The 16,070-nt window shown below is 44.0% G+C and overlaps 1 protein-coding gene across 1 annotated transcript in view; it reads right to left on the bottom strand.

Moving 5' to 3' along the window:
* Positions 1 to 1,525: 1,525 nt before the first annotated feature.
* LOC149971565 (fibroblast growth factor receptor-like 1) overlaps positions 1,526 to 16,070 on the bottom strand; it is a 61,681-nt gene continuing 47,136 nt past the window's right edge. Inside the window, exons 4-7 of the mRNA XM_090219401.1 lie at positions 4,361 to 4,453; positions 3,990 to 4,268; positions 3,470 to 3,823; positions 1,526 to 3,325 (exon numbers count right to left, since the gene is read on the bottom strand). Of these exons, the coding sequence (XP_090075527.1) occupies positions 2,922 to 3,325; positions 3,470 to 3,823; positions 3,990 to 4,268; positions 4,361 to 4,453 (1,130 nt within the window). The 3' untranslated portion in view covers positions 1,526 to 2,921. The remainder of the gene's footprint in view (positions 3,326 to 3,469; positions 3,824 to 3,989; positions 4,269 to 4,360; positions 4,454 to 16,070) is intronic.

The raw sequence follows: 16,070 nt of genomic DNA, 5'->3' as shown, positions 1-16,070 counted from the left end.
GTTCCTTGTTATTATGTAAGATGTTGTAATAGTGTAAAACACAGAAATATCATATTGAGATTTTAGAATTTGTGCATTCACAACACTGCAATCATATCAGGGAATATATATGTATCATGTGCATTTGAAATGTTGTTGGTTGTTTTTTAGTTCAACACTCTTAAAACAGATGTGTTAAAAACAAGTTGTGTTATTTTTTTAACACAGTAGTTCCTGGGTACTTGGTCAATCTACAGGGGGTACTTGAGAAGACTCATGGGACCATAGGCCTCAGTGGAGGCTGGTGGGAGGAGCTATAGGACGACAGGCTCATTGTAATGGCTGGAATGGAATAAATGTGTGGTTTCCATGTGTTTGATAGCCTTCCATTAATTGCACTCCAGCCTTTACAATGAGTCTGCCCTCCCACAAGCCAATGGTAAAATGCACATGAGGGGGTACTTCAGGCAGAGCAAAATTCAGTCGGTGGTACATTAACTAAAAAAAGTTTTGAACCACTGTTTTAACACATCCTTAACACATCCTTAGGAACAATCATTGTGTTGGCACATTTAACACATTTGTTAACACATGAGAAGATCTCAAATGCAATCTTCTTGCCTCCTTTCTCAAAATGCACTGGAGGACAGGGTCAGAGGGGCGGGACCTCTGGCCTTCTCATCCAATGGGTTTTGAGAGAGGACCAGCGGAGTATGCAGTTGAGATCTTCCTGGGGTGTCATCCCGAACTAGAAACAGGTGAGTCAAAAGATTGTAGACACAGCAAAGGCAGGCAAATTCTAATATTTTTCACTAATTGGTCTTTTGACCAATCACATCAGATATTTTACAGAGCTCATCTGATTTGTCAAAATACCAATTAGCGAAACAAAGATCAGAATTGGGCTGTTCAAACACAGCCGATTCTTCACATATTGCATTATATTCCACTTAACAATTCTGTAAATGGGAAAGATGTGTAGAAAAACAGTAGCCATTTATTCAATTAATATAGTGCTCTATATACTGAACTTTTACATTAAACACATTTTTGTACATGCAAAAGATAATTCTTGAAACATCTCAAACAAGTTATTTATTAGATGTCAGCCAGTCAGATATGCAGTCCAGATTGACCAACTCAGACAATTTTGGACCTGAGATACAGAAGAACGGACGTTTTCAGCGTTTAACAAATTCATTGCAGGAACTGACACAAAATGTTGTTGAGAAATCATTACACAGAAATTGTTGTTCAACAACACGTCTTTTCTAAGAATGAAGCTATGGCGCTAAAATGCCACTAGATGGCATAAAACACATTCTCAACACAACTTGGAGTATTTTACATGGTAAGAAACAACTGAACTCCCTGACGTTTTCATGGTAAATAGATATTTTGATGCAATTTGTTACTCTGATAATCCTCTTAAAATAATGTTTTGTGAGCATTTTGTTTTCTGAGAGAGAGAAACATTTCACAAGTAAAAAAATAAAACATTTTAATTGAAATGCATTTCACAAACATTACACGAAACAGAAAACAGTTAAAAAAAACAACATTTTATTACAAAAATATTATTGTACAGTACTAAATGTACATGAGCACCAAAGGTGAGTTGCAGCATGCAATGTTTCACAGAGGAATTGCATAAGATTAACATGGCAATTCGAAACCACTTGGGGACTAGACCTATGACATCATGAGGGGGAATGACTGTTACATTTTCGTTGTAATCATTATCTTATATACAGTATACATCATATGGTCAGATTCTTAATCAAATATGAGACAACTAGGTCAGCATAAAGTTGTAATTCAACTTAACAATACAATCAACACTTGTCATTTTTCACTAAATGACCCATAGGTCAATCCAATCTGGAATAATGGTTGTTACCAAAATAGAAGAATAAAGTAAAAACAACTAAATAGCTTTTTGGTGAGTTTTAAAAACCAATAGACACAGGTACAATATTCATCCTCATGTACCTTATATAAAAATATACCTCACAAGAAATGTAAGTAAAATACACATCTATAGCGCTGTAAAATAATTTGGCATCTTACACATATAGGGTGAATAATACTACTAATAATACTGTTTTTTTTAAGTTGGATACATATACAATATCTGAATACAAAAATAAAAAAGCCCTCATCACCAAATCCATCTAATTTCCCTGATGAATTGTACTTCCCTACATGAAACAAATATAATACCACCTAATCAGAACAGAGAACAGCGTAGTTTGTGTTGCTATAATGAGAATAGAAAAGCTTTCACATTTGTAAACATTTTGTCTAGATTTTAAATTGTCACAGTTACATTTTCCAATTTACACAAACTTAAAAGTTCCTTATATTACTTAATGCTTTGGGAGTTTGGATACCGGTACATGTTTAGATGAGTGTTAAAAAAAAAATACAATTGTACATTCCAGAGTTGGGGTTAATTCTATTAGAAATGTTGTGTAAATTGGAATACCTTTAATCACATTTCAGTTGACCTAAATTGAACCTAAACCTGGTAATATCTCATATTAACTAATTAATGATTTATCCAGGGCTACATGTATCCAAAGACATCTAAATATTGTTTGTAAGTAATTTTCATCCTTTAAAATACAATTAGAGTTTGCTCTTGGTTGTCTAGTATAAAAAACACATAATAAAGAAATGACTCTGGCTCACATGTGAGAGGGTATTTCTTGCCCTGAGACTTCTCAATGAAGCGGTATTCCTACAAAGCAGGCAGCTTAGTAATATGTGTATCCCAGGTAAGGGTTTTAGCACTGCTTATCATGGGAGGTGTAGTTCATATGAACTACAAGCCTTTCCTAGTTTCCATCTACCTTGCTCATAGTCCATTGTTGGGTGAGAATAGCAGCAGTGGCTAGGAGACAAGGCCGTAGGTGTGGGGTGGGATGAGAGGGGGCTGGTTAGCACTGGTAGTGGAAATGCTGGTGTTGATGGACCTTACCATCCATATGGGCGTGGGAGTGTGTGTGCGAGTGCATGTCTGTGTAAACGTTGGAGTAAATCTTAGGGGGCCCACTAAGGACTGGGGCCCCCAGGCCCACCAGTCTATGGCTGGGGTAGTCAGGGCTATTCAGGGCATTACAGGGGGTGTTGGTGCTGGGCTCTTTGTCCGAGATGTGTTGGTCTCGGTGGACCATGGTCATGGGGCGGGGTGGCAAGGTGTTGTGGCGTCGGCGGCTGTGGCACAGCCAGAGTACAATGGTGCCTACGATGAGGAGGGCTGCTGCAGGGATGCCGATAATCAGAGGCCAGGGCAGGCCGGAGCTCAGGTGTGGAGGAGTCACTGTGTTCTCCACCTGAGGGTCTGGACACACAACAGTGGAGAGATCAGTGAACTCTACAGATCTAAGCTTTCTGACATGTTTAAGACAAGATATAACAAGAATAACCTACTGCCATTCCATCCCAGTAAAGTCCCATTCTACAGTTAGTGAATTGCTGTACTCACCTGGCAGCACAGTGAGGTAAGCACTGCGGAAGCTGTAACCCATTGTGTTAGCTCCCAGGCAAATGTACATCCCAGCATCCCCATCACGGGCCTTGATGATAGCCAGCTTGTTGAGGTAGGAGCCGTCAGGCCGGGACCACACGTCCCCCGTGGGCAGAACCACAAAATGCTGCCCTCCGACTTCCAGGGTGGAGTTATAGCGGTCCTCTGTGCCTGGGTCAACCCTCTTCAGCCACTGGACCACAGGCTTCACGTCACTGTGGACCTTACACTGGAAGGAGGCGGTGCCACCATACTCCACAGTGGTGTTGACCGGGTGGGTGCCGGTCAGAACAGGCTTGCAATGAGAGCGCTCTGTAGGGAGATGGACAGGATTCATAAGCATGTGAATCATAATGCCAACACACTCAGCACAATTACCTTGGCAATGTAAGAGAGGCCTGGGGTATAAATACAACTGGAGTGTGCTGTAAAATGATTTGTGGTGGTGGTGTTGGCCAGTGCAGTGACCCGTCCTTACCGATGACATCCAGCTTGTAGGTGGCGTTGATGTGCCCGGCTGGGTTGGAGACATGGCAGGTGTACTTGGCACTGTCCTGGGGCTGCAGGTTCTTTAGGGTGAGGGTCCACTGGGGGCGCTTGCCCTGGCGCGGGGGTGGCAGCGGGGTCTGGTCCTTCCACCAGGTGATGACGGGGGGAGGGGTGCCGCTGGCCTGGCACTTGAACCTCACTGAGCTGCCCACCGGCTTGTACAGCACCCGCCTGCGCATCTTAGTGGGCTGACTAAACCGAGGCTTCACTGCAGAGAAGACACATCATGAAGGTTAACACAGACTTCAATAACATTCTGCAGGGCTGTAACTTAGTGAAGGGAAGCATTCGGCTACTCACCCCAGGGCTCTCCTGTAGGGTCAAGCTGGGTGAGCTCAGCATTGGGTTCCATTACGGCAGGTGGAGTGTCTGTCTGGCTCGCTGCTGTGTCATCTGAAAAAAACAGTCAGTCAGTCATTGACTGAGGGTTAGCCTCTGTGACTTACACCCATGTATGGAGTATGAAGATCATTTCATAGCAAAAGAAAGGGCTTATAACATTCATAGGACTATTAATTCCCATTCTGAATAAATCTGATCATAGGACTGTGGAAGACAAAACACATTACTCTAGTATCTAAAAAACATCAAAGTTGGGTGTTTATGTAGTCTTCAATTTTTTAAATATTGCTGATAAAGGATCTACTTGTCACTCTACAGAGGAAACGAAGCCAATATAAAACCAATGGGTCAAAGACGAGAGTTCTCCTACCCTCTGCCATTACCACAAAGTATCCTTCAGATATTGCCACATAAATCTAGTGGTCAGTTATTGTTTCAGTGAGGTGAGCTATTTCATCTAGGACCCAAGTACTAATGTCTGCAAATGGCGTCGCATAAATCACATGGGGTCTAAGGATGAGTACAAACTGCTGGAGGATCTCTGATTTATTTGCTTTGAGCTCCAACCGGATCAAACCACAAAGTTTTGTGGTCGTGTACACAGATTTGGAGATGTTATCGCAGGTGCAGCGAAATGCTTGTGTTTCTAGCTCCAACAGTGCAGTAATATCTAACAAAAACAAAAAATACACACAATTCAGAAAAATCTAAATTAAGAAAGATCAGAATGAGCAATGTCAGAGACTGGAATATGCATGTGTGTGTGTGTGTAAAGACAGTATATGAATAGAAAAGGTGTGTACAGCAATAATATATATATATATATATATATATATATATATATATATATATATATATATATATATATATATATATATACACACACAATATGCCTATTGTCCTGTAGCCCATCCCAGCCTTGTGCAGGTCCACAATTTTATCCCTGATGTCCTTACACAGCTCTCTGGTCTTGGCCATTGTGGAGAGGTTGGAGTCTGTTTGATTGAGTGTGTGGACAGGTGTCTTTTATACAGGTAACGAGTTCAAACAGGTGCAGTTAATACAGGTAATGAGTGGAGAACAGGAGGGCTTCTTAAAGAAAAACTAACAGGTCTGTGAGATCCGGAACTCTTACTGGTTGGTAGGTGATCAAACACTTATGGCATGCAATAAAATGAAAATTAATTACTTAAAAATTATACAATGTGATTTTCTGGATTTTTGTTTTAGATTCTGTCTCTCACAGTTGAAGTGTACCTATGATATAAATTACAGACCTCTACATGCTTTGTAAGTAGGAAAACCTGCAAAATTAGCAGTGTATCAAATACTTGTTCTCCCCACTGTATATATTAGGATGGTGTGTATGGACAGTATACAAATATAAAAGGTTTGTACAGCAGTAAGTTATATAGGATGGTGTGTATAGACAGTATGGGCAGTTTCTAAATAGAAATGGTGTGTACAACAGTAAGTTATGTAGGATGGTGTGTATAGACAGTATGGGCAGTTTCTAAATAGAAACGGTGTGTACAGCAGTAGTTATATAGGATGGTGTGTATAGACAGTATAGACAGCATATGAATAGAAAAGGTGTGTACAGCAGTAGTTATATAGGATGGTGTGTATAGACAGTATAGACAGCATATGAATAAAAAAGGTGTGTACAGCAGTAGTTATATAGGATGGTGTGTATAGACAGTATAGACAGTATATGAATAGAAAAGGTGTGTACAGCAGTAGTTATATAGGATGGTGTGTATAGACAGTATAGACAGTATATGAATAGAAAAGGTGTGTGCAGCAGTAGTTATGTAGGATGGTGTGTATAGACAGTATGTGAATAGAAAAGGTGTGTACAGCAGTAGTTATATAGGATGGTGTGTATAGACAGTATAGACAGTATATGAATAGAAAAGGTGTGTGCAGCAGTAGTTATGTAGGATGGTGTGTATAGACAGTATAGACAGTATATGAATAGAAAAGGTGTTTACAGCAGTAGTTATGTAGGATGGTGTGTATAGACAGTATATGAATAGAAAAGGTGTTTACAGCAGTAGTTATGTAGGATGGTGTGTATAGACAGTATATGAATAGAAAAGGTGTTTACAGCAGTAAGTTATATAGGATGAGCCATGACTAGAATACAGTACATACATACGAAGTGGATAAAACAGTATGTAATAATTAAAGTGACCAAAGTGTTCAGGACCGCTCTGTGTGAAACAGGATGAATAATTCTGCTTGGAGATCAGTGGAGTGTGAGGTGTCTAAATGACCGTGTGTTTGGCTTTCAGAGCGTAGGAAGTTCTACAGCTCTATAGGAATGATAAGCAGGCAAAACTCTGGTATTATTCTAACTGGCTATGTGAGGCAGGGGTGAGCAAACAGTGCCATATTGTTGCTTCTCTCAAGTTTCCGCAATGTTTAAAACAAGACAGCGTGTTGACGTAACCCTGAGCAGGAAACCAATTAACTGCCTTTAACCTAAACTGCGCAGGCAGGCAGTCAAACGGACAAGGCTGAGAGAGAGCGCTGCTTTGTTTGGGCCGACCCTCTGGCACGACCCACAGGAATACACAGTGAACCTATTCTAACCCAGAGTCCACTGCAGACTGGGCTAACACACACACATACAGTGCATTCGGAAAGTATTCAGAACCCTTGACTTTTTCTACATTTTGTTACGTTACAACCTTATTCTAAAATGTATTAAATCATTTTTTTCGTCATCAATCTACACACAATACCCCATAATGACAAAGCAAAAACAGGTTTAGATTTTTTTGCATATGTATTAATAAAAAAATAACTTAAATGTTAAAATTACCTAAGTATTCAGACTCTTTAACTGGTACTTTGTTGAAGCACCTTTGGCAGCAATTACAGCCCCGAGTCTTCTTGGGTATGATTCTACAAGCTTGGCAGGCCTGTGTATTTAGGGAGTCTCTCCAATTCTTCTCTGCAGATCCTCTCAAGCTCTCTCAGGTTGGATGGGGAGCGTCGCTGCACAGCTATTTTCAGGTCTATTTTCGGGCTCTGGCTGGGCCACTCAAGGACATTCAGAGACTTGTCCCGAAGCCACTCCTGTGTTGTCTTGGCTGTGTGCTTAGTGTCATTGTCCTTTTGAAAGTGAACCTTCACCCCAGTCTGAGGTTCTGAGCGCTCTGTAGCAGGTTTTCATCAAGGATCAATCTGTACTATGCTCCATTAATCTTTCCCTCGATCCTGACTAGTCTCCCAGTCCATGCTGCTGAAAACCATTCCCACTTCATGATGCTGCCACCACCATGCTTCACCGTAGGGATGATATTGGCCAGGTGATGAGCAGTGCCTGGTTTCCTCCAGATGTGACGCTTGGCATTCAGGCCAAAGAGTTCAATCAGACCAGATAATCTTGTTTCTCATAGTCTGAGAGTCTTTAGGTGCCTTTTGGCAAACTCCAAGCGGGCTGTCATGTGCCTTCTACTGAGGAGTGGCTTACATCTGGCCACTCTACCATAAAGACCTGATTGGTGGAGTGCTGCAGAGATGGTTGTCCTTCTGGAAGGTTCTCCCATCTCCACAGAGGTACTCTGAAGCTCTGTCAGAGTGACCATCGGGTTCTTGGTCACCTCCCTGACCAAGGCTCTTCTCCCCCGATTGCTCAGTTTGGCCGGGCAGACAGCTCTAAGAAGAGTCTTGGTGGTTCCAAACTTCTTCCATTTAAAAATGATAGAGGCCACTATTTTCTTGGAGACCTTCAATACTGCAGAAATGTTTTGGTACTCTTCCCCAGATCTGTACCTCGGCACAATCCTGTCTCTGAACTCTATGGTCAATTCCTTTGACCTCATGGCTTGGTTTTTGCCTTGACATGCACTGTCAACTGTGGGACCTTATATAGACAGGTGTGTGCCTTTCCAAATCATGTCCAATCAATTGAATTTACCACAAGTGGACTCCAAGTTGTAGAAACATCAAAGATGATCAATGGAAACAGGATGCACATGATCTCAATTTTGAGTTTCATAGCAAAGGGTCTGAATACTTATGTAAATAAGGTATTTCTGTTCTTCAAACATTTCTAAAAATCAGTTCTCTTTGTCATGGGGTATTGTGTGTAGATTGAGGAAAATAATTATTCAACACATTTTAGAATAAGGCTGTAAAGTAACAAAATGTGGAAAAAGTCAAGGGGTCTGATCACTTTCCGAATGCACTGTATATACTGTAAACACACACACACACACACACACACACACACACACACACACACACACTAACCAACTGTGTTTTGATTAACTTTGTGTCAACAACTGTGTGTGGTACGCAGGCAATAATGATTCACACGTTGTTAAAACATTCACAGATGAATTGTAACAACTCCTTATTGTGACAACAGAGTCTGTGTAAAATAACATACCGGATCTATTTACATTTTAAATAAGAACATTGAGTTTTTATCTGTAAATGACCAATAGTGAGATTGATTCCTGAACACCTCATCAAATGGCCACCCAGACTATTTGCATTGCCCCCCCCCCGCCCACCCGCCCGCCCGCCCCTCTTTTACAGCATTGCTACTTTCTGTTATCCTCATCTATACATAGTCACTTTAATAACTCTACCCACATGTACATATTACCTAAATGACCTTGACTAACCCGTGCCACTGTAACAGTATAACTTTAGACCGTCCCCTCGCCCATACCCGGGCGCGAACCAGGGACCCTCTGCCCACATCAACAACAGTCACCCACGAAGCATTGTTACCCATCGCTCCACAAAAGCCACGGCCCTTGCAGAGCAAGGGGAACTACTACTTCAAGGTCTCAGAGCAAGTGACGTCACTGATTGAAACGCTATTTAGCACGCACCGCTAACTAAGCTAGCCGTTTCACATCCGTTACACCCCTGCACATTGACTCTGTACCGGTACCCCCCCTGTATATAGTCTCGCTATTGTTATTTTACTGCTGCTCTTTAATTACTTGTTACTTTATTTCTTATTCTTCTTTTTTTAATTTTTTTTAAATGCATCGTTGGTTAGGGGCTCGTAAGTAAGCATTTCACTGTAAGGTCTACACCACGCATGTGACTAATAACATTTGATTTGAGATGTAAAAGTTTCCTAGTAGCACTGAACACCACAGGAGTAGAGACTAAGCTGATTGTCCACTCGGTCTTCTCTACATAGCATCAACATCCCTGTTGTCTGATGGAACCTCAGGTCACCAGATGTGTTAGGGTCAGGTCAGGTGTGGGTGTGTCGGGGGCGTTCCTGTGTGTGTGTGTGTGTATGTGTGTGTGTGTGTGTGCTGTCCTTTGTCCTGATTTCATCCCACTGTTCTGGTCCAGAGGGTCTTACTACAGCGCAAAGGCCACACCTTGCTTCTCAACACAGTGTAGTGAGGCACCGGAGAGTCCAGAGAGCCCAATGCCAGCACCAAGTGTTTTTTCTAGCCCAGCCCCCATTGTTACTATTGGCCCAGGGCTCTGGGAGAGTAAGCCTGGGTATAGTAATGGTTCCATTGGCACGGGAGAGGCTATTCAGCAGCACTGAGGTGGAATTAGGGGGGCATTATCTTGTCTAAAGAGGTTTCAGCCAGGGCTCATTCCTTCACTCTGCGTTAATGTTTGGGGATGTTATCCCTAAACAGGTGTGGAGGGAGAGAACAGGTTTTCCCTGATGCAGCGCTATTAGATCATTGGACTTTTTCCAAAGGATTGGATTTATTTTCTTCTAATACTATGTTTATACATTCAATACATTTGATGTCATCTGTGACCAGTTTAAATGACCAGTTGGAGTTTTTAGTGAGTGGTGGAAAAAGATTGTCCCGTTGAAGAAAGTACGTCAGGCAGGCAGCCGTCAGTAGCATGGCCTGACGCGATGGCGGAGGCAAAGCACGGCTGAGCAGACAGCTCCAGCTCTGGCTCCAGTGTGTAGTGGAGAGGAAAGTGGTGCTGGACTGCTGTAGCGCTAGGCTGGGGGACAGGGGGCCCCTTTTCCTCTGCTCCAGTCCCACAGAGCACACACAGACGGGTAGGGGGAAGGTAGAGGGCGGCGGTAAGGGTGGAGACGGTAGGTCTGGGGGAGCTCGAACTCTGCAGGTTTCCTTACAAACACTCTTAATGTTTAGGCCGTGTTTATAAGGTCCCATATTATTTTTTCCTACTGGGAGAACTTTTTGGGCTTCCCCCTCAAAAAGCCTCATTCTCCATTCATACCGGGTACCTGTGTTCAAACACATGCCACTGTGTCTGCAATGGAGCAAAAAGCCAAAATAACAGTCTTTAATAAAACATCAAAATAATGGAAAGATGAGTTGTTCTTTTTATGTTAGAAAACATAAAATAGAGTTATGTGGTAATTCCATTCCATGATGGTGGTCCACTATTACCAAAACAATACTGTTCATGAAGAGAATGAAGCAGAGCAATTTTACCTTCCTCTTAAGATTTGAGCAGTGATATGGACTTGAATGACATGAGTGCTACTTGAGCAAAGACATTCACAGACTAGAAGATAATCATAGAACTTGACATGTCAAGAACGTCAGAAGGAGATCGTAAGTTCAGAGGATTTGAGGTTCATTTTTAAAATAGACTAAAGCTTTTTGTTCAATGTGTGACTATCAAGTTAATCAATTATCAAGTCCCCATTACAAATCTCATGGAGCCATGTTTTTCACAACGTAAAATTGACATGTTTCTTTGTATGACTGCCTGCCGATAGCTAATTACAGCAGTGACTGAGTGTCTGTTGTACCTCACATGAATTAAAGCCAGAGAGAGGCAAGCAGGCAGGACGGCAGTCTGGCAAATTAGAGAGCGTTGTCGTCAGCGTCCCTCCACACAGCATGAGAGATAGAGGGGAGGCTAGCGCTGCGCTGGAGGAAATGCTAATTAGAAGTCTTCTGGTATCTTTTATAGAGCCATAAGCGGTTTGCAGCAACAGGCACATGGTGACTCCAGAGGAAATTACACCCAGCATTTTCTTTTCTTCTCTGTTGTGCTTGGCTGTGAGGGGCGAGGCAGGGTGTGGCGGGGGGAGGAAAGGTGGGTGGGCAGGCCACGGTGAATCCTGCCTGCTGAGGGCCCAGCCCAATCCTCTAGTCAGTCAGCTACCTGCTGGCCACTCCAAGGAGCCTCTGAATGAAAGCTACTATAATGTGGTGAACTGGTCAAGGTGGCTAATTTGCATCCTTTCAGTTGGATCAAACCCCTGTTTCTACCAGCAGCCTAGCGGAGGCTGGCAGGGTTCTGTTGGGTCATGGAGGGCCTAGCTAGCCACACAGGACCTGGGGGGAGTGGGGGGTTATTTAGGATAACATTGTTCTGAGCTGTTCTCACTAACATTACGTGAGAATAGATGAGCGTAATGGTGTCTTTGGTACAGATAGCATATTAATTATAGCACAAGGAAAATTCCATCACCTACTTGTATTGTTATTACAATGTACTCATGTTTAGAAGATTACTTATTGCTAACCCTGACGCTAACCTTGACCATGAACCTTTCTGGCTCCCAGCCAAAACCTCTCCTCAACTAACTATAACCTTTAACATATTTCCATATTTAAGTTCACCCACTATCTTTAACCCCAACCTCCTCTTGCCCTAGGTATCAAAGTCTAGACAGACTTAACCCCAACCTCCTCTTGCCCTAGGTATCAAAGTCTAGACAGACTTAACCCCAACCTCCTCTTGCCCTAGGTATCAAAGTCTAGACAGACTTAACCCCAACCTCCTCTTGCCCTAGGTATCAAAGTCTAGACAGACTTAACCCCAACCTCCTCTTGCCCTTGGTATCAAAGTCTAGACAGACTTAACCCCAACCTCCTCTTGCCCTAGGTATCAAAGTCTAGACAGACTTAACCCCAACCTCCTCTTGCCCTAGGTATCAAAGTCTAGACAGACTTAACCCCAACCTCCTCTTGCCCTAGGTATCAAAGTCTAGACAGACTTAACCCCAACCTCCTCTTGCCCTAGGTATCAAAGTCTAGACAGACTTAACCCCAACCTCCTCTTGCCCTAGGTATCAAAGTCTAGACAGACTTAACCGCAACCTCCTCTTGCCCTAGGTATCAAAGTCTAGACAGACTTAACCCCAACCTCCTCTTGCCCTAGGTATCAAAGTCTAGACAGAACTGACTCCCTCACTGCTTGTCCTACTACTTACAACGGACAACTCTTTCTCTGTGTCTCTCCTTGTTCAGCTTCATTTCATCTGAGACCAGAATGGATTCAATTCCATCAAACATCCTTTCATCTTTCTGTCTTTCATCCACTACTCACTAGCATGGATTCATGTGTCCATATGTGCTTGTGCTTTGAACTTGCTGCAACATATTTGACTACAATGAATGAGGACAAAAACAAACATGTCCTAGGTTGCCCGGGTGGGTCGGGTCACGGAGTTCTGTGGTTCTGTGTCACAAAAGCAGTAATCAGAATTAGATCATTGTCACGTCGGTGAAAACTTGATCAAAAGGGACGACTCTCTCCCTCACACGCATATTTCACTGTTCAGAAGTGTTAATGTGTCATCTCCAGTGTCAACTGTAGCACTGTAAACACTACTCACGCTACTCACTGTCAACAGCTTTTCGTCTCTCAACATGTTATAGACTCACAAACCTTACCTCACCGATAGTTCACGGGCCATTAGAGAGACAGGAAACTGTGAGCCGTCTGGAAAATAAGTGTCAATCATTGTCCCTCAAGGCAACAGATAGGAGTTTGTGGTGGTAACTGTTGAGGCACTCTATTTCCAGGAGTATTATGAGTTTTGTGGCGGGAGGAGGAAACTGGGAGAGGAGTGTTCAGTTTTCACCACATGAGTCATGTATTAACACTGGTGGCAACTAACCCCCCTCTTTCCTTAACATGGCACAATCCAAAGTGTGCCTGCACTTCTGAGTAACTCCCCTGTGGCCGCAGCAGTGGTCTAGAGCTGGTCCTGCCATTGACATTTTGATACAATTATCCATTTAGGTGTGGGAGGCGTGGGCTAAACTGCAACACATGTACCTCACAGCAGCAAACAAAGAACAAAAGGTCTGGGTCTGGAGCTGCTCCACCAGGCCCTCTAGAAAACCTTCAGCCCTAACTCACCGACCAACCTTTCAGACCGCGCCCGCCTCTCGTCTGACCACGGTCTCACAGTCTCCACCATAACGACAGACAGACAGTGGGGTGGGTGTCCGGGGACGCCGCTGTGAGCGCTGCTATAGGTGTGTTGCTGGAGAGACAAGGAACCCAAGCAGAGAGAAATCTCCAAGGAAAGAATGTCTGTCTCTCGCCTACCCTGTGTGGTTGTTCAGAGTCAACATTGACACCGGGCATATATAGAACAGCAAAGTCATGCAAGCCAAGTAGACTCACCTGCCTAGTATCGATCTATGCATGACTGATCTTTTATTTTTGTTCCAGTATCAGTTCTGGGTCTGGTAGACTTCCTTTGCCTCTTGTATTGGCATGGTATGTGACCCAGAAAAGGGGCAATAACTATTCTTGACTCCATCCCTTATGTACAACGGTTGAGGGAGAGCTACAGTCCTTTCCTTCTGAATTCCAAAGCGAAGCACTAGTGCTGCGCATTAACAATGTTGACTGCATGCGGCCTGGCCCTAAAACAGCAGAGTTACACAGCTGGGGAATGGTAGGGCTAGAGCCAGGGATATATACAGCCAGGCCCTTGGGCAGCAGTAATGGTGGTGTAGATGTGAGCCATTGGAGCACAGTGTGTGGTACACTGGGGATTAGGGCTGGGCTCACCAGAGGTCAAGGGTCAAGGTGTTCTCTCTCCTGAACTCTGACAGCTTCCAAATGTTTCATCCCCTGACAAAATAACTTGTACTGCCATGGAGGTAAAAAGAGGGAGACATTTTAAAGCCTTGTTTTTGCAGCAGCACATAAAGCAGCAGTACTCACCCAGCAGTGTGAGATTACAACCTGTGTTAATGATGTCGCCTCTCAGAATAGTATTGACGTATACACTGACTGTGACTGGGTTCATCAGGAAGTGCATAGAGGATGTTGTTCCCACTGTGACAATTAGAACTTATCCAATCCAAAAACGTGGACAGATGGCAACATTCACGCAAATCTGAAAGTGCGAACCACCGTATTTAACCATGGCAAGGTGACTGGGAACATGGACATGTACAAACAGACCAGCTATGACCTCCGTAAGGCAATCAAAGAGGCAAAATGACAGTACAGGGACCAAGTTAAGTCGCAATTCAACGGTTAAGACAAGGCGTATGTGGCAGCAACTCCAGACAATCACGGATTATAAAGGGAAAGCCAGCCACATCACGGACACCGGCGCCCTGCGGCCACCGACGCCTTGCTCCAGGATGAGCTAAACACCTTCTTCGCCTACTTCAACAAAAACAATATCGAGCCGCCGACGCAGGCCCCGACGCTCATGAGGACTGTGTGCTCTCATTCTCCGTGGCCGATGTAAGTAATTTAAGCGTCCCAAGCCACATCCTCAGAGCATGTGCAGACCAGCTGACTGGAGTGTTTACGGACATATTCAAGCTCTCCCTATTGCAGTCTGTTGTTCCCACTTGCTCCAAGATGTACACCATTGTTCCTGAACCCAAGAAAGTGCAGGTAACTGAACTAAATTACTATTGGCCCATAGCATTTACTTCTGTCATCATGAGAGGCATTTTGAGAGGCTAGTTAAGGACCATATCACCTCCATACCTGACTGTCACACCCTGACCATAGTTTACTTTGTATATTTCTATGTTGTGGTTGGTCAGGGTGTGATCTGAGTGGGCATTCTATGTTTCATGTCTAGTTTGTCTAGTTCTATGTTCGGCCTGATATGGTTCTCAATCAGAGGCAGGTGTTCGTCATTGTCTCTGATTGGGAACCATATTTAGGTAGCCTGGGTTTCACTGTGTGTTTGTGGGTGATTGTTCCTGTCTTTGTGTAGTGTTCACCAGATAGGCTGTATTAGGTTTTGAGTTCTCACGTTTCTTGTTTTTTCGTTAGTTTGTTCTTGTATAGTGTCGTAAATAAAGTACAATGAACAACCACCACGCTGCGCTTTGGTCCGCCTCTACTTCACAAGAAGAGAATCGTTACAGAATCACCCACCACAACAGGACCAAGCGGTGTGGTAATGGGCAAAGGAAAAAGCAGCAGCAGGAGCAGCGCGAGGAGGTATGGACATGGGAGGACGAATTAGACGGTAAAGGACCTTGGGCTCAGCCAGGAGAGTATCGCCGCCCCAAGGAAGAACGGGAGGCGGCGAAAGCGGAGAGGCGCTGGTATGAGGAGGCAGCGCGGCGTCGTGGATGGAAGCCCGGGAGTCAGCCCCAAAAATTTCTTGGGGGGGGGCTAACAGGGAGTATGGCTACGCCAGGTAGGAGACCTGAGCCAACTTCCTGTGGTTACCGGTGGGCTAGAGAGACCGGGCAGGCACCGTGTTATGCTGTGGAGCGCACGGTGTCCCCAGTGCGGGTGCACAGCCCGGTGCGGTACATTCCAGCTCCGCGTATCGGCCGGGCTAGAGTGGGCATCGAGCCAAGTGCCATGAAGCCGGCTCTACGCATCTGGTCTCCAGTGCGTCTCCTTGGGCCGGCTTACATGGCACCAGCCTTGCGCACGGTGTCCCCGGTTCGCCTGCATAGCCCAGTGCGGGCTATTCCACCTCGCC

Source organism: Oncorhynchus mykiss, chromosome 25 (genome assembly GCF_057628025.1).
Source record: "Oncorhynchus mykiss isolate SJ-2025 chromosome 25, ASM5762802v1, whole genome shotgun sequence".
Taxonomy (NCBI): Eukaryota; Metazoa; Chordata; class Actinopteri; order Salmoniformes; family Salmonidae; genus Oncorhynchus; species Oncorhynchus mykiss.
This window is presented reverse-complemented; position numbering and strand designations above follow the sequence as displayed.